The 24,439-nt window shown below is 42.1% G+C and overlaps 1 protein-coding gene across 1 annotated transcript in view; it reads right to left on the bottom strand.

Annotated features, from left to right (window-relative positions):
• Nucleotides 1–24,439, bottom strand: part of grin2aa (glutamate receptor, ionotropic, N-methyl D-aspartate 2A, a) — a 304,621-nt gene that overhangs the window by 82,347 nt on the left and 197,835 nt on the right. Inside the window, exons 5-7 of the mRNA XM_072269552.1 lie at nt 10,884–11,089; nt 3,690–3,858; nt 2,836–2,989 (exon numbers count right to left, since the gene is read on the bottom strand). Coding sequence (XP_072125653.1) covers nt 2,836–2,989; nt 3,690–3,858; nt 10,884–11,089 — 529 coding nt within the window. The remainder of the gene's footprint in view (nt 1–2,835; nt 2,990–3,689; nt 3,859–10,883; nt 11,090–24,439) is intronic.

Below are 24,439 nucleotides of genomic sequence, written 5' to 3'. Positions count from 1 at the left end.
AATATTATTGGCTGAGTATGCCTTTTGCGATTAGTTCTGCACCTGAATTGTTTTGGCAAAAGCTGGAACATATAATTGATCCACTGCCATAAAGACTATGCCAATGGGCAACCTGCCATTGGACAAGGACAGACCACAGCAAACGTAGAGATGAGAGAAAGGTGAGAGTTTTAATGAACAGGTGCAGTGAATGCCTGCTGTAGTGTAACTTGGAAAAATATATTGAAGTGAGTATCAATGAGGGGTCCTAACTAGATCCAATAAAGCTGAATTCAGCAAAGGAAATGTCATGCATGACAGATGTGGCTGGGATCCAATACTTCCTTCAATTTAGCAACAACTTAAGCAAATTTCTGCTCCATCAATTTGTGAACTACCTGAGACAACTGAAACAAGATGATGAAGATACCAGAGAACTGTCATGACTTAAGTGATTGCTAAGGATTGCATCATAGAACTAGGCATCATCTGGATGAGGCTTGGATGAGATACGTGTAAATTCAATGATGAGCCAACAGTAGCTACACAACAACTTCTTTGTAGAACAAGAACATCTCAAATCAACCATCCCATAATGAGTAATAATAGTGACAACTAATAAAGGCATCTGTTAGTCTTGCAAGACCATGGATCTGCGCCTGGAAAGTCTTCACTCTCCAGGGCGCAGACCTGATGAAGGTTGTATGGAAGACTGGCAGTTGCCCATGCTGTAAATCTCCCCTCTCCACAACACTGATGTTGACCAAGGGAAGAGCAAGGGCCAATACGGCTTGGCACCAGTGTCGTCGCAGAGCACTGAGTGGTTAAGTGCCTTGCTCAAGGACACAACACGCTGCCTCGACTGGGGCTTGAACTCATGACCTTCAGGTCGCTAGTCAAATGCCTTAACCACTTGGCCACGTGCCCACACATAGTGACAACTAGATCTAGGATAACACACACAAATTCCTAAAAGAGCTTACCAAGTCCGGAAGCATTTATGGAGAGGAATAAAAAGCCCACATTTCAGGTCAAGACGCATTGCAATAGACACAAGTGTTGAAATTCCATGTTGAAGGGCCAGTAATGTATATTAAGATTTTGTTTAAATTACATTGACACTATTGCATATACTCAGTGGCCACTCTATTAGGTACACCTGTACACCTGCTCATTAATGCAAATATCCAATCAGCCAATCATGTAGCAGCAACTCAATGCATAAAAGCATGCAGGCATGGTCAGGTGGTCCAGTTGTTTTTCAGACCCAACATCAGAATGGGAAGAAATGTGATCTACTGTAAGTGACTTTGACTGTGGAATGATTGTTGGTGCCAGACAAAGTGGTTTGAGTATCACAGAAACTGCTCACATACAACAATTTCAAGAGTTTATGGAGAATGGTGTGAAAAACACTAAAACATCCAGTGAGTGGCAGTTCTGTGGGTGAAAACGCCTTGATATTGAGAGGTCAGAGGAGAATGGCCAAAATGTTCAAGCTTACAGGAAGGTGAGAGTAACTCAGACAGTGTTATGACAGTGGCGTGCAGAAGAGTATCTCTAAACAGAATACATGTCAAACCTAGAAGCGGTTGGGCTACAACAGCAGAAGACCACAAACACACACTCAGTTTACTAGGTACAGGAGGTCTTAATAAAGTGGCCACGGTGTGAATATTAAGATGCTGTTTAAATTAAATTGACAGTATTGGATATACATTTTCATGGGTACAATGTACATACACTGTAACACACATAAAAGTTGCTGGTGGACGCAGCAGGCCAGGCAGCATCTATAGGAAGAGGTACAGTCGACATTTCGGGTCGAGACCCTTCGTCAGGACTAACTGAAAGAAGAGCTAGTAAGAGATTTGAAAGTGGGAGGGGGAGATCCGAAATGATAGGAGAAGACAGGAGGGGGAGGGATGGATCTAAGAGCTTGGAAAGTTGATTGGCAAAAGGGATACAAGAGGATCGCGGGATGGGAGGCCTAGGGAGAAAGAAGGCGGGGGGGGGGAAGCTCAGATGATGGGCAAGGAGCAGAGTGAGAGGGACAGAGGGAGAAAAAAGGAGAGAGAGAATAAAAATTAATAATAATAAGGTGGGGCACCTCCTTTATGCCCCATCTCCCTTTCGTACCCCATCTGTTATTTATTATTATTAATTTTTCTTTCCTCTCTCTCACTCTCTCTCCTTTTTCTCCCTCTGTCCCTCTTTGACAAACTTCTACAGATGGGTAGTGGAAAGTATGTTGACAGGTTGTACCATAGCCTGGTATGGAAACACCAATGCCCTTGAACAGACAATCATACAAAAAGTAGTGCATACAGCCCAGTCCATCACGGGTAAAGCCCTTCTCACCATTGAGTACATCTACTCGGAGCGTTGTCACAGGAAAGCAGCTTCCATCATCAGAGAAGCATACCTCCCAGGTTGTGCTCTCTTCGTGCCACTGCCATCAGGAAGAAGATACAGGACCCTCAGGCCTCAAACCACCAGGTTCAGGAATGGTTATTACTCACCCAACCACCAGGCCTTTGAACTAAAGGTGATAATGTCAGTGAAATTTACTTGTGCCCACATCCTGTAAGCTCACTTTCAAGGACTCCTTATTTCATGTTATCAATATTTTTTTCTTATTTTGTATTTTCACATTTTGTTGTCTTTGTTGTGGTCTCTCATTGATTCTACTATGGTTATTATTCTACTATGGATTCACTGAGTATGCCACAAGAAAATGAATCTCAGGGTTGTATATGGTGGCCTACTGTATACGTACTTCGATAATAAAATTACTTTGCACTTTCAAAAGATGGATGAAGAATAAAACAGGTTAACTATTTTGAAATGTCCTACCTAAAAATGCAGAGGGTGAAACTGTGCCATTGCTCCGAGACACCATAACACTGATTCCTGTTTCTACAAAGGGCACTGAGAAGTCCACAACTTCTGATCTTTCTTCATTAATAGTCAGCGAGCCAACAGCCATCTCTGCTCGATGATACATCACCTGGAGGGAGTGCAGACAGCCACAAAGAGAAAGGTGGAATGTGTTAAAACACACTCTGTACGGTTCTCATTTGCTTCATTTGGGCCCCTTATCTAAGGAAGGACGTGCTGACATTGGAGAGAGTCCAGAAAAGGTTTACAAGAATTATCCTGGGAATTAAAAGGTTAATATAGGAGGAACATTTGATGGCTCTCGGCCCATACTCGCTGGAGTTTAGCAGAAAGAGTGGGGATCTCATGGAAACCTATTGGATATTGAAAAGCCTACAGAGAGTGGACATGGAGAGGAGATTTCCTGTAGTGGGAGAGTTTAGGACTAGAGAGCACAGCCTCAGAATTGAAGGCCATTCTATTTACAACTGAGGTAAGGAGGAATTTCTTTAGCCAGAGGGAGGTGAATCTGGGGAATCTGTGGAGGCTAAGTCATTGGATATATTTAAAACAGAGGTTGATAGGTTCTTGATTAGTAAAGGCACCAAATGTTACGAGGAGAAGGCAGGAGAATGGAGTTGAGAGGGATAATAAATCGCCATGATAGAATGACAGAGCAGACTCGAATGGCCTAATTCTGCTCATATGTCTTATTGTCATACAATCTTATAGGGATCAGCTTTGGGGCAGGGACGGCTTTATCTGCTGAAAGATCCTGAAACTATCACTATGCAACTACTTGCCACTGTTTATTACCTAAGACGACTTACATCACCAACCATTCCATTCCAAACACCATTGATTTTTTTCCCATGCTTCCCATTTGACACCAGGTACAGGTCGTATGTGAATTTCACAGTCTTTGCAAGTTTCTTCAGAATATCAATGCAAAACCCTTTGCAGCATTTCTTCACATAGTGTCCCTTGTCAGTGGAGTTGCTGTCAAAGGAAGAAAGCAATGAGTTAATAACAGTAAATGAATCTTTGTTGTAGGAACATGGAAACTGTCCTTACTGTCTAAAACATTTCAAACAATTACATTTCAAGTTAATTATCATGACCTTGAAATGTATGAATACATAAATGCAAGATGAATGCTTCTCCCTACTTAGTCAAGGGGCATTCAGTTCTTTAAAAGAAAGAGGTAACTTGCAAATGAAAGTTCTTTAATATATATGAGCTAAGCTTCCAAATGATAAAATTAATGCCAGACTTCTAATTGTAACTTCTCATGTTAATTACAACTCTCATCATAGTTGCGAAGTTAAGATGAATATAATCATTTATAAATGTGACGTTCACGTGGTACCACTGGCTGTAAACGTACACTTAGATCATTTGTACCTAATCTACGTTTTTCATCTGCTGAAAGATTCCTGAAATATAGTCGTCACTAAAAGGTTTGCTTTCTGTCAATGAGAATGTCACATCCTTCCTAAGATTCAATGCGTGTTGATGTTTGCAAACACGAGGAGATCTGTAGATGCTGGAAATTCAAGCAACACACACAAAAAAATGCTGGTGAACGCAGCATTTAGTGGTGGGATCCCGTTGAAGGTGGCGGAAGTTACGGAGAATTATATGTTGGACACGGAGGCTGGTGGGGTGGTAGGTAAGGACAAGGGGAACCCTATTCCTAGTGGGGTGGCGGGAGGATTGTGAGAGCAGATGTGTGTGAAATGGGAGAGATGCGTTTGAGAGCAGTGTTGATGGTGGAGGAAGGGCAGCTCTTTTCTTTAAAAAAGGAGGACATCTCCTTCGTCCTGGAATGAAAAGCCTCATACTGAGAGCAGATGTGGCAGAGACAGAGGAATTGCGAGAAGGGGATGGCATTTTTGCAAGAGACAGGGTGGGTAGAGGAATAGTCCAGGTAGCTGTGAGAGTCCGTGGGCTTATAGTAGATACTTGTACATAAGTTGCCTCCAAAGATAGAGACAGAAAGATCAAGAAAGGGGAGGGAGGTGTCAGAAATGGACCAGGTAAACTTGAGGGCTCGGTGAAAGTTGGAGGCAAAGTTAATGAAGTCAACGAGCTCAGCATGCATGCAGGAAGCAGCGCCAATGCAGTAATCGATGTAGTGAAGGAAAAGTGGGGGACAGATACCAGTATAAGCTTGGAACATGGATTGTTCCACAAAGCCAATGAAAAGGCAGGCATAGCTGGGACTTATACGGGTACCCGTGGCTACACCTTTAGTTTGGAGGAAGTGGGAGGAGCCAAAGGAGAAATTATTGAGAGTAAAGACTAGTTCCGCTAGACGGAGCAGAGTGGTGGTAGAGGGGAACTTGTTAGGTCTGGAATCCAAAAAGAAGCGGAGAGCTTTGAGACCTTCCTGATAGGGGATGGAAGTATATAGGGACCGGACATCCATGGTGAAAATAAAGCGGTGAGGGCCAGGGAACTTAAAATTATTGAAAAAATTCAGAGCGTGAGAAGTGTCACAAACATAGGTAGGAAGGGATTGAACAAGGGAGGATAAAACCGTGTCGAGGTATGCAGAAACGAGTTCGGTGGGGCAGGAGCAAGCTGAGACAATGGGTCTACCTGGACAGTCAGGTTTGTGGATCTTGGGTAGGAGGTAGAAACGGGAAATGTGGGGTGTGGGAACTATAAGGTTGGTAGCAGTGGATGGGAGATCCCCTGAGCTGATAAAGTTGGTGATGGTGTGGGAGACAATGGCCTGGTGCTCCTTAGTGGGGTCATGATCGAGGGGTAGATAAGAGGAGGTATCCGCGAGTTGTCGCTGTGCCTCAGCAAGGTAGAGGTCAGTACGCCAGACTACAACAGCACCCCCCTTATCGGCGGGTTTTATAATAAGGTTAGGATTAGTGCGGAGGGAGTGGAGAGCAGAGTGTTCTGTAGGAGTGAGGTTGGAATGGGAACGAGGTGCGGTGAAGTCGAGACAGTTGATGTCCCGTCGGCAGTTAGCGATAAAGAGATCCAGAGCAGGCAGAAGACCAGAGCGGGGTGTCCATGAAGAGGAGGAGGGTTGAAGACGGGAGAAGGGGTCATCGGTGGGGGTGGGGGAGTCCTTGCCAAAGAAGTAGGCACGGAGACGGAGACGGCGGAAGAACAGTTCAGCGTCATTGCGAACACGGAACTCGCTGAGGTATGGGCGAAGGGTGACAAAAGTAAGACCCTTACTGAGGACAGAGTGCTCTGCCTCAGAGAGTTGCAGGTCGGAGGGGATGGTAAAGACCCGGCACGGATGAGAAGTGGGATCAGAGGGGGGATGGGTGGAAGCTGGTGGTGTCAGTGGAGGGGGGAGGGTTGGGGTGAGAGGAAGAAGGAGCCTCTGAGGGCCCAGGAGTCGATGATGAGATGTGAGGGAGATGGGGTTGCAGAGTAGTGGTGGGGGATGGGGAGACGGGAGTCACAATAGCATCAATGTTGTTTTCAGCTCCTATCTTTGGTTTCAGTTTCAACCCTTCAACTTGAACCATCTCATACTCTTCCTTTTCATAACTTTTACATTTTCCTATCTGGGGACATTTGATTTTGGTGATCTATTCCAAGGCAAGCGTATAAACAGACCAAGCAACATTGTTCTTAATGAAACCATTCACTAAGTTATGTTTAGGCTTAAGTTCTAAATAAGTCTCGTTATGTTGAGATAAGTGGACAAGAAACAAAAGTTGGCTTCAGGGCTGATATAAGTAGGGATAGTATCAAACAATATTCTCCTTAGGTCTACTAACTCCATCACTTACTTTGGCTGCATTTCCTCATAACCAACTTCCTAGAAGGACTTTACTCCATTGCCTCAGCTTTGACGTCCTCATCATGGCTGGTCTGCTGATGCCACCTTTCATTATTTTGCTATGCACTTGTTTGTCGTAGGATTCTCTTCTGTCATAAAAGGCCCCCAATCACGGCCATTCCATTTTCCAGATTTCTACTCTTAATACCTCTTCCTTTCACCAAGAACTTTGCACCCCAATGGCCTCCATGTGGAAGAGATCAGCCTCTGCCATTCCCAATACTTCCAGTCTATCATCAGACAGATCCTCCTCAGACTTGACCTTTCAGCATTCCGGCGGAGCCTTTCACTACACGCTCTGGTCAACTCCACAATGAGCTCCCATTGTCTCCTTCCCTTTCTGTGCAGTTACAAAGGATATCAGGCTACACTTTCATCTCCCAAGCCTCCAAATCCTCTCTAGCTGAAATAGCAACATGCCTGCACACTTTTCAATGTCTATTTTGTGTCTATAGTGAGGGTGTGGACATGGCTGACATTTCCATCATTTGTTGTCCTGTATTGTCCCTGAACTGAGGAGGCAGTTTGAAGATAACTACATTGATGGATTGGGGCCACATAAAAGAAAAAATGCAGAACTCCTTCCCCGATGGACATTAGTAAACTAGGTAATTTTTACATATTCAGCAACAGTGACAGACTAGCCAGTTTACTAAAAAAAGAAAGCTGTTTACTTTGTAAGAATAACCCTGCCGCCATTGGCCCATCACTTAATTCCGCAATTTATCTTCGGCCCCCTTATCCAGTTTCCTGATGATTACAACCACCCAGACTCAGCATTGAAATCATAAGCCCATATGATACAGGAGCAAAATTAGGCCGTTCAGCCCATTGCGTCTTGTCTGCCATTCCATCATGTCTGATTTGTTACCCTTCTCAACCCTATTCTTCTGCTTTTTCCCCATAACCTTTGACATCCTGACTAATCAAGAACCTATCAATCTCTGCCTTAAATATACTCAATGATTGGGCCTCCACAGCCATCTGTGGCAATGAATTCCACAGGTTCACTACCCTCTGGCTAAAGAAATTCCTCTTCATCTTTGTTCTAAATGGATATCCCTCTAACCTGAGGCTGTGCCCTGTGGCCCTAAATTCCCCCATTATTGGAAATATCCTCGCATATCCACTCTATCTAGGCCTTTCGACATTCAACATTTCAGACTGGAACGTTTGTCTCATTTTGATTCTTACTTACTGCACATTACACTGTTGGCATTTAGGGCAGCAATGAAGATTCTCCATCTCTGGTGGTGCTCATCATATCAGCAGCTTCGTCTTGATTTTCGCTACTGTCTGTCTTGCAAGTCCCGGATGGAGACTCAGGAATTCAGATGTAGAAGGATTCTTCATTGCAGTTCTCATGACAAGTTTGTTTTACCATCAGGGTTATTTGCCCTGTGCTGAACCCCAAGCCTGGAGGTCTAGGGGTTCATTTTGATTCTAATGTTCCCATTTACACTTAGCCCTGGATCCATCTTTTGCTTCTCTACTTATCCTTCTTCCCTTAAATTTCTCAGATTAGAAATTTAAGCCCATAATTGGCCTTATTAAGAACAATCAAGCTGCATTTGTTTGTATCTTTGCCTTGCAATGGATCACCAAATCAATGCTCTGCTTCTGTGCCGCTGGCTACTGTATACAGCCAAGATTCTCCCTCAAGGCTTTGCAGAAGTGCACAAGATTAATCACGGTGTCATAAATAGATCCACTTTCACTTTTGGGACTAGTGCTTATAATAGATTGCAGTCAGGATGCAAGACCCTGTTTATAATTAGGCTTTGCATTCTTTCAGAATATTACATTAAATCCACCTGAACAGGGCACTTGTTCTGATGAGCAGATTAACCGAGTTGTAGCAGTGTAAAATTCTTCTCATTCTTCACTTGAGTAAATGTGTCAACCATCACTAAAAACAGAATGACCTGAGACGTACAGGACAGAAAGTGGCCACTTAATCCAACCTCCTCTTGCAAGGATTTTTTCCTTCTTTTACTCTATCACTTTTTCCTCTATATCCTTCTCCATAGCCTGCTTATCTAAATTCTTTCAAATGTACTGCATCTTCAAGCAATGAGAGCTGGAGACAGGAGTTTGAATATGATACTGAGACCAAGGATTGTATTGAATGGTGGGGCAGGTTCAAAGGCTGGTGTAGCTTATTGCTGTTCCTACCGTCCTGTGCTCAATTGCTCCTCATGGTAGAGTTCTATTTTATCACCACTCTAACTCTGATAGCCTTTAGTTCTGCATTCTCCACACTTGGACACACTTACTTTCTATCCATTGACAAGAGAGTGGGCTTCATTTGCAAATCCACTCAACAAAATGGGGCTGCTTAGACAAGGCCACAGAAAAAGGAGCTTTGTGAATCTTTAGGACACATTTGCTACTGATTGAGGAAATCCACATGAATACACTTAAGACAGAGAAGTGTGATAACTAGGAATTCAAGACGAACGGAAGGATCTAGTGACAGATGAGATGAATCAAAGTGGATGCAGACGAAGGCACAGCATAAACACTAATATGTTAAGCTGAAAAAAAAAGAGTAATTTTATGAACGTGATTGTTTTTCATGCCGGAAGAAATAGGCAATGCTCCAGAATGATCCTGGGAATGAAAGGGTTAATGTATGAGGAGCAGTTGATGGCTCTGGGCCTGTACTTGCTGGAGTTTAGAAGAGTGAAGGGGGTTCTCACTGAAACCTACTGAGTATTGAAAGGCATAAGCAGAGTGGGCATGGAGAAGATGTTTCCAGTAGTGAGAGAGTCCAGAACTGGAGTACACAGCCTCATAATGGAAGGATATCCCTTTAGAACGGAGATGAGGAGGAATTTCTTTAGCCCAAAAGTGGTGAATCTATGGAATTCATTGCCACAGATGGCTGTGGAGGCCAACTCATTGGGTACATTTGAAATGGAAGTCAACAGGTTTTTAATTAGTAAGGGAGAAGGCAGGTAAATGTGGTTGAGATGGAAAGTAAATCAGCCATGGTAAGCAGACTCGATGGGCTGAATGGCCTAACTCTGCTCCTATGCTTTGTGGTCATATGGTCTTTTCAAGCAGAGATCATTAGAATTGTATTGTACTCATTCTTTTTGTAGAAAAAAACATGTGCTGCCGACAGCAGTAATGGCTTTTGGATCCCAGCTAAAAATCAGGGATTGGCCAAGAAATGCTTTTATCATTGTGAGCTAAAATGCGACCTGTGTGGTTCTCAGCGGAAAGTTCTTGATTGCTGTACCTTTGCCGTGTGCAATCACCAGGAAGAATGTAGAACTCCTCCCATCACAACCAAAAGTAGCTGAAGGAAGGGGAGGGGTATTCGTGGCAAACTGCCGTGTGTGGCTTCAGAAGATCATCTGCCCTGAAGTGGTCCAAATGCCCCACAACATTGCAGTGAGTTTTGGGACCATCAGAGAAGTAGAGAATGCATCCTTGGTTCTAAAATAAGAGGGCTGCAATCAACGCTTCAATGCTCGGAGCTAAGGTTTTAAATATCCTTAGCACTAAAAACAGAGCCACACAGATGCAATATGTGAAGCGTAGATGTCAGAATGACAGCCCTTCAACTGATGTCTCCTTGGCAATCCCAGCACGATGTGCTCCTAGTTTTTTTTCAGTAACTTTTCAACGATGGTTACAGATTGCACCCCATAACTGCAGCATAAGGGAGAAGACAAGCATTGCATGAAGAGTGAAGTCATTGGGTGTGAAGGCTGACCATGGAGAATGTTCAGACGCACAAAGGTGAACTTCACACAGGAATAGCTGGGCTATTTTACCAAAAGGTACAATGATCATTAGTGCAATGTAACCCAGGTTAAATCAGTTACATGCATAATTCACATATGAAAAATGGGCACTAATGGATTTAATTTTGAGACTAGAATGATTTAAAACAAACAGCAAAAAACTGCAGATGGTGAAAGTCTGAATCAAATGCAAAATATGCAGGAAATGCTGAACAGAGAGAGGAATAAATCTATTGGCTTTGAAGCATATGGCACTTTTGAAATGTATAAACATGGATTGGTATGCATCAATGGTTTAACTATGTGCTTCCCATTTTATAGGATGTGAAGCATTAGAAAATATTGGGAATTTATTCGATGAAAGCCAAGAGTGAGGTGCCAGTAAAACACACCAGGTTAAAGCAATTAGTTCACACAGAGTGGATGGGAAGCATGATTGTACTCACTAAGCCTTGATATTTTTCCTGCATGGGACATTGCTTCTTGCACACGTCCCAGTTAACTTGTCCACATCTTCCACAATAACGAAGGGGGTTTCCTCTAATGTCACAACACTCAGGTGGCTGTCGTCCACCTCACCATCTGCGAAGGAATTAAACCTTGGCCACACAGGATATTTCAGGGCCAGGCTATGGTTTTCCCATTTTCCGACCTGTAAGAAGAAGATATCAAAGTCAGACATTGTTGACAAAGGTTTACCTAGCAAATGCAAGTTTTACCAACAAATACCTTCATTTAGGGAAGCACCTTTAATAATATGACCAATAGTACTACCCAGAAGCAGTATTAAACACAAATTTCCCTCAAGCTACCCAACAAAATATTATGCATGTAATCGATAGCTTTGCAAAATAGATACTGTAGGTTTCAAGGAGCTTCTGAGAGGATGAAGGATTTATGGAGATCTGAGCTTAGGCAACTGAAGGTAGAGACATGAATGATGAATTGATAAGGAAGGGTCATATTGGAGAAGGCGAGTAATTGTGGAGGTTCTATTGCTGGAGGAGTCTACTGAGATAGGGAGAACAAAGTGCCTATTAATGTGGAGTAGAGTAAACTTCCTGTTATATCACATCTGTATTCTATGGAGCGTGCTGCACTTGAGTCGTACAGACATTTCTGTGAAGAGCTATCAAGAATAAACTGTTAAACTGAAGTAAACCAGACTAATGTGCATGCACTGTAAAATGTGGAACGCTGAAACTGGCCATGCAGCCCAGAATTATGCCTGTTAATAAGTTCTCAGATCTTGCCTTTGGTTGGACACTCTATAAGTTCATAGGCAATGATCTCAGATGCACGTGAGTAAGCTTCTCTTTCTAATTATTTTCATTAAGTTGAAGGCATTTTTAAATTTTGAATTTTAAAATCCTTAACATTTTAACAAAAAATATTTACTTCCATTTCACTTGTCAAAGATACTTAAAAACTATTAAAATTAATCACAGGTTTATAACTGACAACGGCCCATCCCCAGCTTCCTCAATGTCAAAGGCTATATATAGAGTATTTAGAAGATAGGGCTTTCAACCTGCGCTGATTGAAAATGCCTCAAAATTCCCTACTCTGACAGTGTGGAGAGATAAATGCCAGGAAATTGGGAAAAATGGCCTTCTTAAGCACTGAATAATTCTTTGCTTTCATCACAAGTGTTTTTCTGGATAAAGACATTTGGTTTACTCTATTTTCTTGCAACATTTGTAAGTTAAATTTGTGTATTTTTATCTGCATTTTTTGCAGCTGAAAACTAACACAGATTATCATTCTCAGAGATGCAAGTAGCCCACTTTCCTGTTACTTTTGCTTCAGCTGCATGTCTACCTGAGTAAAAGCTGAATGATGCCTTTTTAACTCTTTTATCTTTATACCTGAGGACCCAACTTGGACTTGTTTCTCTTTATCTCTCTAAGCAGGAACATTCATTTGAATTTCAGGGAGAAGAAAACTGTAAACATTCAGGATGGAAGATTCAAATTCATTTACTCCATGTACATTGAACCATACTGTGAAATTCATCATTTCACATTAATGCCAACACACCTAAGGATGTGCCGGTGGCAGCCCACAAGGGTCATCACACATTCCAACATAGCTTGTTATTGCTTGGCGGAACAACACAGAACACAACAAGCAACAAAACAAAACCGAAACAAGCCCCATTACTCCTCCCACCCATGCACATTCACAGTCCCCTAACCCCCAAGGTGATTATCTTCTTGGCCTCCAGACTCCAGCAGACTCAGAATTGGACTCTGATACTCAGATATAGGGTCTTTGATTTATCCCAGTGGACACTCAGAGATTTGCTGATCCAGGGGTCAAGACGATGATCCTTTACTTCCAGACTTTCAATTCAACTCTCAGGCCCCTATCCTTAGGATTGGCCCCAGGACCCACTGATGACTAAACACTAGGCCTCGAACTCCAGACTTGCTGTGGTGTGGAACCCTGAGCCTCAAACTCCGGTCTCAGCAATTTGCGAACCCAGGGAGTCTTCGGACCTTGTTCCTTCTGCCTGCATGGAACTCCAGCTCCTGAAGCTGCTGACGTTGCTAACCCAGGGTGGCCACAGGCCTTCATTTTGCAAGGCCGAAATCCTGGCCCAGTCCATGGATGTCCCATGTCCACATTGCTGGTCTTCAAACATGAAGTGGATACTTAAGACTTCTGCCAGTCCTCTAATTCCCACACATTCTTTTTCCTAAACCCTAATATGACCTCTAACTTCCCCTGGTGTCCCCAAACATCCCCACGAGCCCAAGAAAAACACTAAAAGAACAACTAAAAATGAGCAGTGATCTCAATGGAGGTCGCAGCTCAGCATCATCTTGAACGGTAAAAGTTTAGTTTAGTTTCCTATTTTTTGTTATTATGGCCCAGAGATGTAAATTTCTTTGATAACGTATTTTGAAGAGATGGGCTATTCAGCCAATGCTGGCTTGGATTTATAGATGTCAGGTTAAATTCAAGTAATTGAACTTGAAAGAACCACACTGCCTTAATGACAGTTGCCTGGTGTTTGGAAGTCAGTTGAGAGAGGTCCACAATAAATATCTGTTCAAGCCCACAAGATTGTAATATTGGAGAACACATTTAGAGGTCCAGAGAAAATAATGGAGTGATTGTATTACTCAGATGGCTACTAAAACCAAATCAATCATGAAATAAAGACAACAAAATGCAATACTTAAATGAACATTAACCAAAAGCAATAATAAAAACATTGTATCAGGATTGAAGCCAATGGCTCTGTTGTACAGCCAACAATTATACAATAGGGATTTATCTCTGCTAAAGCTCTAGGATTTCCGGTCTTGCAGTATCTGACTATATCTAACCGAAAAGCTGTCAGAAGTGGATCAGCGCTGAAGGTTTTGTTGTTTGTAATACATATAACTGAATTCCATGGAAATGCACAGTGTATGATTGGTAAATCTGCAGATGGAACAAAAGTTGAAGGAGTTATAGTTAATGAAGTAGGTTGTTTAAGGATACACGCTAGTGGGATGTAGATCATCTGGAAAGTTGGTCAGCAGACTGAGGATTAAACTTTATCCAGGCATGTGGAACTATTAGAGGTCAAATTCTAGTAAAACTTATGTATAGAGTAAATTGCAGGAACCTTCACGGCATTGATGCCCAAAGTGACCTTGGGGTGCAAATTCATAGCCTTCAGAAAGTGAGATAGGTGGAGAGGACGGTAAAAAATCATTTGATAGCATATTTTAAAGGGATGGGCTATTCAGCCAATGTTGGCTCAGATTTATAGATGTCAGGTTACATTCAACTCAATTGAATTTGAAAGAACCACATTGGCTTAGTGACAGTTGCCTGGTGTTTGAAAGTCATTTGAGAGAGCTCCACAATAAATATTTGTGAAGATTCAAGCCCATGAGATGGTAAAAAGAATGAATAATTACTTTAATAGTTGGGATGCAGTGTTATAGCTATACAAAGCATTGGATAGATGCCAATTAAAGTACTGTTTTTAGTTCTGATTGCCACCCACCGCAGGAGGATGTGCTAATGAGTGGAAGTGCAGAAAAGATTCACCAAGATGTCGTGTGTAATAGAACACTAGAGTTACAAGTAGGGATTGGATAGACAAGGTTTAATGACAATAGAACATAGGAGGCTGAAGGTTGATCTTACAGAAGTTTACAAAGTTATAAGGATAGATAGAATCTTTTATAAGAGCAGTTGAGTTTAAAACTAGACAGATTTAAAATGAGAGGAGAAGTTTAACGGAGAAAGTTTTTCACACAGAGGGTGGAGAATATCTAGAATAAACTGCCAGAGGAGGTAGTGGAGGCAAATCCTATTACAATGTTTAAAAAGTATTTGGACAGGTACTTGGATAGCAAAGGGGTACAGGGATAATGGAGCAGATGGGATTAGCAGAGATGGGTGTTATTGTCAGCATGGACAAGGTAGGCCATAAGAGCTTGTCTCTGTGCCATACATCTCTTATAGTTCTAGATCGAAGACTGACTTCAGCATCCAATATTGATGATAACATCTTCTTCTGAACTACGATTGCTCAGTCTGCAGCCTATAATTTCCCTTTCAAAGATGTGCTTTCGAGCTGACTAAATGATCTGGTGCTTTTTCGATCTCCGGGGGATTTAGCAAACCGGACTCTCGAGAGTACTGGTGGGGCTGGCGCAGCCATCACGGTGGGGTGGATGCTGCATCGAGGTCTGACGGCAGAAGACGAACCCATGGTTGGCTCCATTGCTCTGTGCCGATTAAAGCATTGAGCAAGATTAAAATCTTCGAGGACGAGAGTGGAAAGCGAACAGAGGTTCAGCACCATCTGCCTGCTTTTGGCCGGTCTCCCTCTCTTCTTGCTACTACCGTTGGGCAGGAGGAGCAGGAATTTTGGTTCTCATGCTGTCAGATTCAGGAACAGTTGTTCCCTGCAGCCATTGGGCTCCTGGACCGGATTCACTCTCCTCAGCGCTGAACAGTCTCCACAGCCGTGGACACAATTTCAGGGATATGTGATGGTCTTGTGTGCGTTTTTTAGTGAATTTTGTTGTGTTTTTTTTTGTTTTGTGAGTGCCAGCAAGAAGATAAATCTCAATGTTTTATATGGAATACAGACTTTGATAACGAATTTGAAGTTTGAACTTCAAACAATATTGTACATACCCTGTGTAGCTTTAACAAATTGATCCATATAATTGGTTCAAGACCACTACAGACTGAAAATAAAAATAACCAGTTTGCTCATGTTTTCAGTAGTGCTTACCCTGGAACATTAGTTCAAAATAAGCAACATCAGAAAATAATATCCAACCTGTGAATTATTATGGTATCCTTTCTGACTATGATCCTGCCTACATACTTATCAAATTGCTTTTGTGTTCAGTTTTTGCTATTACATTCTCTTGAGTCCATGATTTATACGTGTTCAAGAGTATTATTAGATCAGCAATTCTAAGCTCTAGATTATTGATTCAGAGAAGTGAGTCCAAATCCTACCAAAGTAGCTGGGGAAGTTAAATTCAAATAATTAAATACATCTGAAATAAAAACAAATCTTTTGATCATTCGATTGTAAAATCCTCCTGGTGAACTGAAGGAATGAAGCCTGCTACATTTACTTAGTCTGGCCTTTATAATTCCAGATCCATAAGCAGTATGTTCTCAGATGTGGCTTAGTAAGAGTGACTAAGGATAGAAATCAAACATAGCACTTGCCATCATTCACTGTATCCCACACATAAACTAAAATGCTATTTTCTCCACCGTCCTATATGTTAATCTTCATAATTACACAATTCCTTGAAGATTAGATCGGTATCAGGGTCAGAATCATGATATACACTTTGAAATTTATTCTTTATCTGGCAGCGGTACAGTGCAGAGCGTAAAAAATAAACGAAGTTAAAATAAACGAATAATGCAAAAGAGGAATAGTGAGTTAGTGAGGTAGTGTTCATGAGTTTATGGACCATTCAAAACTCTGATCGTGGAGTGGACCAGGACCAATAGGAAAAATGAGCTGAAAAATGGCAGATGAACTTTAATGTAGACAAGTATAAGGTGTTGCACTTTGGGAGGACAAACCAGGGTAGGACTTACACGATGAGCTGTAGGGCACTGAGGAGTGCGGTAGATCAGATGGATCTAGGAACACTGGTACACAATTCCTTGAAAGTGGCATCACAGGTAGAAAAGGTTGCAAAGAAAGCTTTTGGCACATTGGCCTTCATGAATCGAAGTATTGAATACAGGAATTGAGATGTTATGTTGAAGTTATATGAGATGTCGGTGAGGCCTAATTTGGAGCATTGTGTGCAGTTTTGGTCACCCTACTTACAGGAAAGATGTCAATAAGTTTGAATGAATGCAGATAAAATTTACAAGGATGTTGCCAGGACTTCAGGACCTGAGTTATAGAGAAAGGTTGAATAGGTTAGGACTTTATTTTCTGCAAGGGTTCCCAACCCATTATACAGCATAGACCAATACCATTATGCAAGGATACGTGGATCCCAGGTTAGGAAACCCTGTTCCAGATCGTAGGTCAATGAGGGGACTATGTTTTTAATTTTGAAGCAACTGTCCCATTAAACTGACCTGGAAGAAACCATGACTCCACCAGGGAGGTCTTCACAAACACTGTATGATGATGCCTTTTTAGTACAAAAACGAGGATCTCAGAGTGTGGCGAGAGTGTAGAACAAGTTGACAGTGGAAGTGGTAAATGCAGGTTTGATTTCAACATTTAACAGAAAATTGAGTAAGTAGGACATGGATGGGAGGGGGTTAATAGCTATGGTCTGGGTGCAAGTCATTGGGACTAGCAGAATAATAGTTCAGCAGAGACTCGGTGGGCCAAAGGGTCTGTTTCTGTGCTATAGTGTTCTATGGCTCTAATTCAGCTGGCATCAACAGAGCATCCCTCTCTCCTGAGGATAATTCTGAGGCAGGAGGAGAAGATGGCAGCGCAATGCAGCTCGCAGCGGCCACTCCGGTGGCAATATCTGTTATCTGTCAAGTAGGGTGCCGTGCACAATCCTGATTTGCTGGAGACAGACATGAGAGTACGGAGGAACATCTGGTGAAACTTCTGAAATGCCTGCTTTGCTGCCGCTGCTACTGTGTGATCCAGAATCTCCGGAGAGGAAGGCCCCGAGTCCTCGACTTTGCTTGTTGCTCGGTGGCCGGGGCGAGGTCAAAGCGCTCAGCAGAGGTTGGTGCTCGATGCTTGGTGTCGGAGGGCTGGTTGGAGGCTCGAAGTTTTCAGACAGACTCAGAGTTGGCTGCGGTCGGGTGCTTCCAATGGTGCTGCATCATCAAGTTTGTGGCGCTTGGAGGTTCATGGCAGGGAGAGTTTCTCCCTTCTACCGTCTGCGTGAGATGATGGGGCTATCGGGACTTGTGACTTTTTTTTACCGTGCCCATGGTCTGCTCTTTATCAAATTACGGTATTGCTTTGCACTGTTTTAACTATATGTTATAATAATATTACAATTAGATTAGATTATGAGGACACTCAGTCCTCATTTATTGTCATTTAGAAATGCATGCATTAAAAAATGATACAATGTTCCTCCAGCATGTTGTGAGTGTTATAATAATGTGGTTTTGTCAGTTATAGTCTTGGTTTGTCCTGTGTTTCTGTGATATGATACTGGAGGAACACTGTATCATTTTTTAATGTGTGCATTTCTAAATGACAATAAACGAGGACTGAGTGTCCTTATAATCTGATCTAATTGTAACATTGATCCTTGAGGGACTTTCATAGCTACACCTCACCAGCAATTTCACTGGTCCCATATCAGCTTCCCCAGAATTAAAGCAAGTATTCAGTTTGTGAGCTAAAGGAAGAACACACATCCCCAGTTCTCCATTTTGATTCGCCAAGGCCCCAGTTCCCATCTTATCTTTCAGCATATCAGGGTTCCCTGGGAAATTTATCATGCTACTCTGAAACCGGGTGGTGAGGCGCAGATATGCATCCACTAAAGGAGGTATAAGGCACTCCACTGGCCTGCAGGCCACCCTTGGGCAAGGTGTAGCTCCTGCTTAGCCCCCGTCGATCAGGGTCACGTGAAGCCATTCGAGCAGGTGGCGGATGGTTGCATGAGCAGCTGGCACATATCACAAGTCCTGGTTATGTGACCACTGATGCCAGGCAGACAATCTCTGAAGAGTATTGATAATGGCTGAGGTCACCCACCTTGTAAAGGCACTGCCCAGAAGAAGGCAATGGCAAGCCACTTCTGTAGAGAAACTTGCCAAGGACAACCATGGTCATGGAAAGATCGTATGACATGGTACATTATGATAATGACTCTGAAACATCTGAACAACTAAAATGACAAGTTTGTTCTGGTGGTAAAAGGAATAAGGCCCGAGTGTCTGAAAAGTCCTGAAAGGGCCGTTTATCAGAGTTTTGTCATGGATATCAGTTCCAAGCAGAACTGACCAGAGAGTTTGCACATGGAAATTCAGCTTTTTGAGGGTGGTTTCCCATGTTTTCAAACTTTGTTCTCATGGACCCACTGGACTCACTCTTTCAACACCCATTCTGCATTACCACTAAGGCCAGGGTGTCCAGTACAGTCATGATGCACAGTTACAAAGAGCAGTACAGACCTGAACAAGATTGAATTGAATTGAATTGAATTGAATGATCTTTATTGTCATTATGTATAGGTACAATGAAACTCTGTTTGGCTTCCTCACAGGCAATTAAATAAAGCGGTAGATAAAAACAAGACGGTAATAGAAAAACAGTATTAAATAGATAAGTGGCAGAAAATAAGCTGCAGCAGCACCAGAATATCACAGTGATGCACAAAGTGCTGTTAGTGCAAGTATTTGAGTCCGTGTGTGTGCATGTGTGTGCTCACAGTTTCAGTCATTGTTCTGTGGGAGTGGTGTGATGGAGGCCACAGCTCTGGGATAGAAGCTGTTCCTCAGTCTATTTGTTCTGGCTTTTAGTGTCCTGAACCTTTTGCTGGACGGCAGCGGGTCAGACAGAGAGTGGTGGGGGTGTGTGGTGTCTCGGGTTATGTTGATTGCTTTCCTCCTGAGTCTGCTGGAATAGATGGTGTCCAGCCTATTGAGTCATATCTGGACATTGAAGCGACAACAGAAACAAACTGACCTAAAGCATATCTAAACATTTTTACAGGACATGAACAACAATACTCTACACTGATCATACCCAAATTTCACTTGCAGTGATCTATAATGAATAGTATACACTGCAAATTTAAAATAAGCCTTGCAATCTGCATGAATGTACAATTGAATCTGAACTGATTCTATGACCTACAAAATTCTAGAGGAACTTAGCAGGTCGGGCAGAATCTACAGAAAAAAAATAAACAGTTGACGCTTCAGGCTGAGACTCTTCATAAGGGCTGGGTCCAGAATTTTGTTGATGGGTTGCTCTACATTTCTAGCACCTGCAGAATCGCTTGTGTCTATGATCTAGACTCACTTTCAAGGACTTCTGTTCTCAGTACTTTTTATATTTGTATTGTTTGTTTTCTTTTGCACATTGGTTCTTTGATATTCTTTTTCTGTATGTGTATGTAAAATTCTTTATTCCTTTTTTTTCTTGTAAATGCCTGCACGAAAATGAATCTCAAGGTTGTACATGGTACCTTTATACATACTTTAACAATAACTTTACTTTGAACTTTGAAATGAATAATGCAAGTACCAAAGTCTTTTTGTGGAGACTGAACTACTCTTGGCCAGTCAACCACAGAGCAGTAGATTGCTGCCGACCCAGTTCGATAATGCTGGAGGAGAGGCAGGTGCAATAATATGTAGAAACTTATACGACAAATGTTACTGCAGTCAGGCGATCTCTTAGCAGCAGAAGATATCAATGTTCTGCTCTTCAAGAGATACGGGGACAGCGATAAAATAAGGAAAATGAAGTGGCCTACTTTTCATCTACTGTCAGAGCAGGATAGGCTACGGCTATTGTGATAAATGTTGTGAAAGAAGGAACATGGCCTAGAAATCCTTCTGCACCATAGAAAGACAAATTAATTCAGCAGTGCACAGGAGGCTCCTGGGGGTTTGTCAAAAGCCTGCTAGTGCTAAGTTGAATATGGCATCAGACCCAAGATGCTGTGTTATAGTTTAGGTTCTCTGCTTTCTAAAAGGACTAACAAGTAAGTTATGGAGATGGTGGTGGGAGGAAAAGCCCAAGGCAGGTGTAGTATGGGGAGGGGGGGCATTGTATCAGGAAGAATTATGATCTTGAGGGCTGATGAGAATTGGCTCCTTGGGGGTGGGGGTGGTGGGTGTTTCAGGATAACGTTCAGCTATAGAGGTATGGGAATGGTCAGACTTGCATTTGATATTGGGGAGGTAATGCAAGGGTTGGGTTCTTATATGAGATGGGTACAATCAAAGCAGTGTCCCAGAGTAATTTTATTATCAAAGTATGTAGATGTCACCATATACAACCTTCAGATTCATTTCCTTGCAGCCATTTACAGGAATATAAATAACTACAATAGAATTTATGAAAAACTATTATATAACCAAAGACTGACAAACAAACAATACGCAAAAGAAGACAAATCATGCAAATAAGTCTAAAAAAGTAAAATAAATAATAATGAGAGCATGAGTTGTAGGGTCCTTGAGAGTGAGTCTGTAGGTTGTAGAAACAGTTCAGTGTTGAGGTGAGTGAAGTTATCCGTGTTGGTTCAGGAGTCTATGGTTGTAGGGTAATAACTGTTCCTGAACCTGGTGGTTGTACGACCTAAGGGTCCTGGACCTCCTGCCTGATTGCAGCAGTGAGAGGGAGCTTGACATTCATGCTGGGGCACTTGTTTTCTCCTGGCAGCACTCCTGCTAAATGTGCTCAATGATGGGGAGGACTTTGCCTTTCATGGACTGGGCAAGAAACAAATAGGGGTTATGCTGCTAGTAGGGCCAAAGTCATAAACAGAAGAAGCCTACATGATCAGGAAGTAGAAGCGCAAAGATTGGGTTACTGTTTGGTGAGGGGAAGGACCAGAGTCATGACTGGTGTGGGAGGACACTCCTTCTGGGTGATGAAGGGTTTGACTGACCTTCACAAGAGATAAAAACTTAAGGGACTTTTAAGCAATGACACAGCTGATAGCACCTGTGTTTTGAAGATCTGCTTTTGCATGAGTACCCATCATCACTGTGTGTTACTGTGCTAGCTGCAGCAAGGATTGTAATGAAAATGAGGACTTTTCCAACTTCAGTCTAAGTTCCCTATCTTCCTTCACAACCATGCTTGCGCTGAAATTGTACCACGTTTCTCATATAAATGATGTGCTTCCTAATAGATTCTATCAGCTATGCACTGCACCTTCCACAAACCCACGACATACCGAAGAGCTTAATAACCACGTAGATACTTTTGAAATGGATTTGCCACCTTCATGCTTCCAACAACATTGTGCAAAGGATTCCCCACTGGAAGGAGCAATGAGAGAGTTTCTGTATTCATGGATCCTATATGAGGGAAAAATGATAACCAGAACAAGTGAACTATTACACTAACAAGAGAAAATCTGCAGATGCTGGAAATCCAAGCAACACACACACAAAATGCTGGAGGAACTCAGCAGACCAGGCAGCATCTACGGAAAAGAGTAAACCATTGATGTTTCAGGTCGAGAACCCTTCATCAGGACTGATGATATAATACTATTATAGTGCTATAAGAAATAGATTTAAGATATCCAGTGCTTTAACAGATCTCCCAAAAGACTGAAAATACACATAACACGTCATGGTAAAGCAAGGACTTTTGTTTGGAACAAAGGTGAAGTTTTTTAAATATTTTATCTCCCATCACGGAGTAAAGGTTAACTCTATTGTGGGAGAAGTGGCAATCAAGTTCCAGCTAGATTGGTTTCTCTCTCAAACACTCCTGATCAACAGTAAGAAGGAATTTGCAAGAACATATTTCCATTTATGCAACACTTAGAAAGCACCAGTGCACCAAATTATGCAAGACATCGGGAGTTGTGTTGACAACCACTGCTCCTGCTCAGTCCATATCCTGAGTCTCAGTCTGTCACTAAGCGCCCACACTGAGGGGGAAAATTACTGACTGGTATAGTAACCACACAGTAATTGCTGATCTTGTCATTTTCAAATGTCTCTCCCGGGCAGACTGTTTCAAATATCTTATTTATTTCACTGTTAAGTATTCTACCTGAGGAGGCCATTCACTTCATCAGTCCGCCATCATCTCTTTATTCCTGCAGATGTTGTAAGTGATATCGCAGGCTGTTGAGACTTTGCCTCCACAACCGTCTGTGGCAATGAATTCCACAGATTCACCACCCTCTTGTTAAAGAAATTCTTCTTCATCTCTGTTCCAAAGGGATGTCCTTCTATTCTGAATCTGTGCCTTCTGGTCCTAGACTCCCCAACTATAGGAATATCTTCTCCATGCTCACTTTACGCAGGTCTTCCAAAATTTGGTAGGCTTCAATGAATTCCCCCTCAGTCTTCTAAACCTCAGCCAAGTACATGCAATCAAGCAATTCTCCCCTCAGAGAATTGTGAATCTTTAGTATTCCCTAATGTAGAGAGCTGTGGATGATGAGCTTTTGAATGTAGAGATAGATACTTGGACTAACAAGAGAATCAAGGATTATGGAGATCAGGCAAGTCAGATCTGCCTGCTCTGGTTTCCTTTGCCCATATCAACAACCTGGCCATTGTAATCGCAAAGGCAGACTGGATTGTTCTATATTGCCAACTGTACAACTGATAACAACTGAGCAATGCTTGATTAAATTGTTGAAGAATGCACTATGTTCATGAAAAATTTAGACTGGTTGAAAGGCAAGTGAGGAAAAATACTATTATGGTCAGCATGCCCTAGTAAGTCTGAGGTGGTGAAAACTGCTGATGCTTGAGTTGTTTTGAAGTACGTTGGAACATTTTTCATGTTCTATGCATTTTTTCCTATCATTAGATTTTCTACATACCAAATCTTTACAGGGGATGAATTGTGCTAAGAATCATTAAGTTTTTTTTTGTCTTTGCCTTATTAAAAATTAGCTGAGCGAAGCTAAAGCAGTTCCAAGTATTTTAAGCTGTCAGTCAAATTGTAAATAGAAGTGGTATGAATATTAAGCTGTAGCATCTATCTCTTAACCAAAGCCTTTCTGTGGCTGTGTATTATTTTACCTATAATTAATTCTAATGTATAAATTTAGGCTTTAAACTTTACCTCATACCATTTTCCAATTGGACTGTAGTGTGAGAAGTTGGTAGAAACATTGCTGGACTCATGGTAAAGAATAATATATGGCGGAGAGTAATCTGTTAGAAATGGTGTTTGTAGTGGAATAATCAGCATCACTTTCTAGATCAGTGCAGACAATGCTTGCCAGCACAGCAAGCATTAATGTGACCAATGCACACTGAACCGATAACTGGAAAAAGCATCTTGCCTTTCTATTGTAGCACCTGCCTGAGGAGTAAAAGCTATGCCTTTTTATAACATTTATGCCATTATCTGTTCTAAGCAGTAGAAAATTGTGCACGCACAAAGAGAAAGGCTGTTGACCCCATTCAATCGGAAAAGTTTAAGTTCAAGTGTATTTGTCATTCAGCCATACATGAATACCCATGAATACAGCCAAATGAAACAGCGTTACTCTGGGGTCAAAGTGCAAAACACAACACAAGGCATATGTAGCACATAGAAGATAGCAGTAAACATATGGTCACACATAATAAAAATATAGTCCAGGTCCCTGAGTCCATAAATGTTGCAACAGTCTTCAGTCTAATACAATACGGTGAACACTGGGAGCAGCCCGAACTCTAACATGGATGCTGCGTCACACCACCTCCAGTACTCCGGTGCAGTGCACAGAAACCGACGCCTATGACTCCCCTTGGCGGCTGTAAAGAGGTGACACCACAGCTTGAGGCTTAATCCTCGCTACAACCCAAGCCACGCAGTTGCCCCACCATCCACCAGTAAAGCCGTGAATCAGACTTG

The sequence above is a fragment of the Mobula birostris genome, chromosome 9 (assembly GCF_030028105.1).
Source record: "Mobula birostris isolate sMobBir1 chromosome 9, sMobBir1.hap1, whole genome shotgun sequence".
NCBI lineage: Eukaryota > Metazoa > Chordata > Chondrichthyes > Myliobatiformes > Myliobatidae > Mobula > Mobula birostris.
Note: the sequence above shows the minus strand (reverse complement) of the source record. Positions and strands in the feature narration are given on the sequence as shown.